Source organism: Erpetoichthys calabaricus, chromosome 14, assembly GCF_900747795.2.
Source record: "Erpetoichthys calabaricus chromosome 14, fErpCal1.3, whole genome shotgun sequence".
Classification (NCBI taxonomy): Eukaryota; Metazoa; Chordata; class Cladistia; order Polypteriformes; family Polypteridae; genus Erpetoichthys; species Erpetoichthys calabaricus.
The window spans coordinates 19125466-19128196 of NC_041407.2; the positions used below are offsets into that span (position 1 = coordinate 19125466).

The 2731-nt window shown below is 45.1% G+C and overlaps 1 protein-coding gene across 1 annotated transcript; it reads right to left on the reverse strand.

Moving 5' to 3' along the window:
* Positions 1-202: 202 nt before the first annotated feature.
* Positions 203-1977, reverse strand: LOC114665087 (RING finger protein 222). Its single transcript, XM_028819467.2, has one exon. The coding sequence runs from the start codon at positions 1667-1669 to the stop codon at positions 1004-1006; it is 666 nt and encodes a 221-aa protein (XP_028675300.1). The 5' UTR covers positions 1670-1977; the 3' UTR covers positions 203-1003.
* Between the last annotated feature and the right edge of the window lie 754 nt (positions 1978-2731).

A 2731-nucleotide genomic window follows, 5' to 3' on the forward strand; every position in this document is an offset into this window, starting at 1 on the left:
TTAACTTTCTTTTGAGGGGTTAATCTGTCCCTCAGGTAGGGGACTTGGATTCCGACCCATATCCATGAGGAGGCGATGTTAGCCTCCACGCCACCCACCTGCATTTTCTGAGCAAATATTACTACAGGATTTTTTCATCGTTCCTGAAAAGAAGTGTTGATTCCTGTTTTCTTTTTTTGAAAACACGACTCCAAACATCATATTTGATTAAAATAAAAATACCTTTGTATTGCAGAACAAAATAAAAACACCTTTGTACTTTACAATAAAGTGCGTCTTGTATGTTTTTAGATTACATGAATGGGAGAGCTATCAAACGTAAGTGATATATTTGTTTAAAAAAAAAGAAAAAAGAAACAATTTCGGAGTCGGAGGTAAAAATGTAAAACGCTGCGTTAAACCGCAGACAATCCCAATGTAACACGCGACGATCGACGTGTCCCGCCTGGCACGCCATTAACACTGACACTTCAGACAGAAGTCTCGTAGATTTTGTCGCGGCAGTTCGCCAGTTTATAACTTTTTGTAATTTTCTTTTTTTTTTAATTAAAGTTCCCCTCTCGTTCACATATCGACTATATCTGCCCAGACTTGATCCTTTTTATTTTGGTTTATTTATTTGTGCAGCTTGGTTCCAGAGGACACTGAGATTTGTCCACATTTGCCACCAACAGATTCCATGCTTTCAGTTTATTCCGAGTGAATTTATCATTTTTGCATCTGTCACTCTTCAAATAATAAAAATCCAATAGTACGAAAACGGTGTTCACATGAAATACACGTTGATTACTGATTGCAAGTTTACTCGCAGGTGACAGTAACGGCCATAATGAAATTACCTTCCACGGTGCATTCATTTTATATCAAGGGCAGGTTTCAAGATTCAGACAGCATTTAAGGCTCAGTGAAGACATGAATGTTCGGATTATACGACAATATTAATCATCATTAAGAAGTGAATTCACATTTGCATGGTTAGCGAACTCCTGTTTTCCCCCTTAATTTATTTGATCAGGACCCAGGGCAGGATGGTGGAGATGGTGGCTCCAACGATGATCAGCAGCAGACATACAAAGAGCACCTTCAACCTGCAGCAGCTGATCCTGTGGGTGCGATGAAGTGGCGCCAGGACGATGCTGACCGAGTCCTCCTCCGTCATTGGTCTCCCTTGGCTGCTGATGGTGAAGATTTGGGGATGGGTGCTTGGAGTCCTCGGGAGCCCCGGACTGCGTCTGAAGAAGCGCAGCAGACGAGTGCTCCTGGAGGGCCTGACTGCGTTCACCCCCTGGAGCTGATCCTGGGAATCCCAGGTGAAACCTGAGGACTGCGAGGACCCCAACGGAGTGGGCGACACGGGCACCTCCAACGTCTGCTTCACCGAGCTCACGTTGGGCAAGGCTAGTGGCTTTTTCTTGTTGATGTAGGTGAGATGTCTGCAGATGGGACAGATGATGTTTTTTCGGGTGACCGCCCCATCCTGGCTGCTGCTCACCAGTGTTTTCACCAGGCAGTCGTGGCAGAATTCGTGTCCGCAGCTTAGCGTTCTCTTCGAGGTCGATTTGTACGATTCATAGCAGACGGGACACTCCTCCGGTGGGGGATCGCCGGCTCTCGTGGCTGTGTGTTCCTCCTCAGTCGTCTTCCCCTTTGACTCGTCGGGTGCCTCCATTGATCGATTTCTCAGATCTGGTAAAGGCCGTTTCGCTGAGGTTTAGTTATCATCTGCAAAGAGGCTTAAAGTTGTCCTTCACGAGCGCCATTCTTGTGACAAATCCACCCGACCTGTCGAGTTCATTCAAATGAGAACCTCGTGGTGGCTCTTTGTCCCTCGAGTCCGTCCCGCTCATGTAAGCCTCCTTGCACGGACCAGCCCATCCATGGAAGTGTTCAGGTGTGCGAGGGTGACAATGCAAAATGACAACAGTTCCTCGCTTGCAAGGGTTGTAAATAACACCACATTCCAGTTTCGAGAGAGGCGTGCCGGCGAGAATCAGGAGCGGACAAACCGGATTTTCACCTGAACTTGACAACGCTGGCAGGGAGGAGACCCGGGAGAGCTGAAGACGCTCGCGAGTGGCGAGCAAACATCGACAAACTGGCGAATTAAGCTGGGGAGGCTAACCATGGCTGACCATTTCAAGTGAATTCCGTGAGAAGTTACAGTGCATCGAACACTGGAAACAAAATCCAGGATCCAGTTTGGCGTGTACGGCGTTGCGATTTACCGGAGCCGTTGTTCGTCATGCCCTACTTTTCCAAAAGGAAAGCGCGACGGGAAAATATGTTGCATAAAGTGTGTTATTTACTGTCCATTATCAAACACTTCAGAGCACTGCTAAAAATGAAAAGTTTATCATTTACTTTAACTTTTTTTTATTGTAGCCTATTTATTTGAGCTATTTTAGCCTCACAATGGTTCTGTTAATGGCACTTTACTGGGTTCTGGGTTTGCCTAGAGTCATTGATGCACCATTTTATTCTGGGACGGGTTATCTGCATATGAAGTTGGTTCTTTGTGCTTTGAAGAACATCCTAGTATGTAAAAAAAAAAAAAAAAAAACTGAAATCTTCAATGTAATATGCTACCGTATACCTATAGCAGGACAGATGGGGAAAAAACTAAACTTGGCTCGTGTTATTGTGTGCAGCAAGAACCCTTTTAAAATCAGGAGCCTGTTGGTATTTCACAAATCTGTCTATTCATGCTTATTTCCTGAATGGAGTCTCTTAT

Excerpts from the sequence above, each read along its gene's own strand:
- LOC114665087 (XM_028819467.2), bottom strand. The coding sequence starts at position 1,669 with ATGGAGGCACCCGACGAGTCAAAGGGGAAGACGACTGAGGAGGAACAC.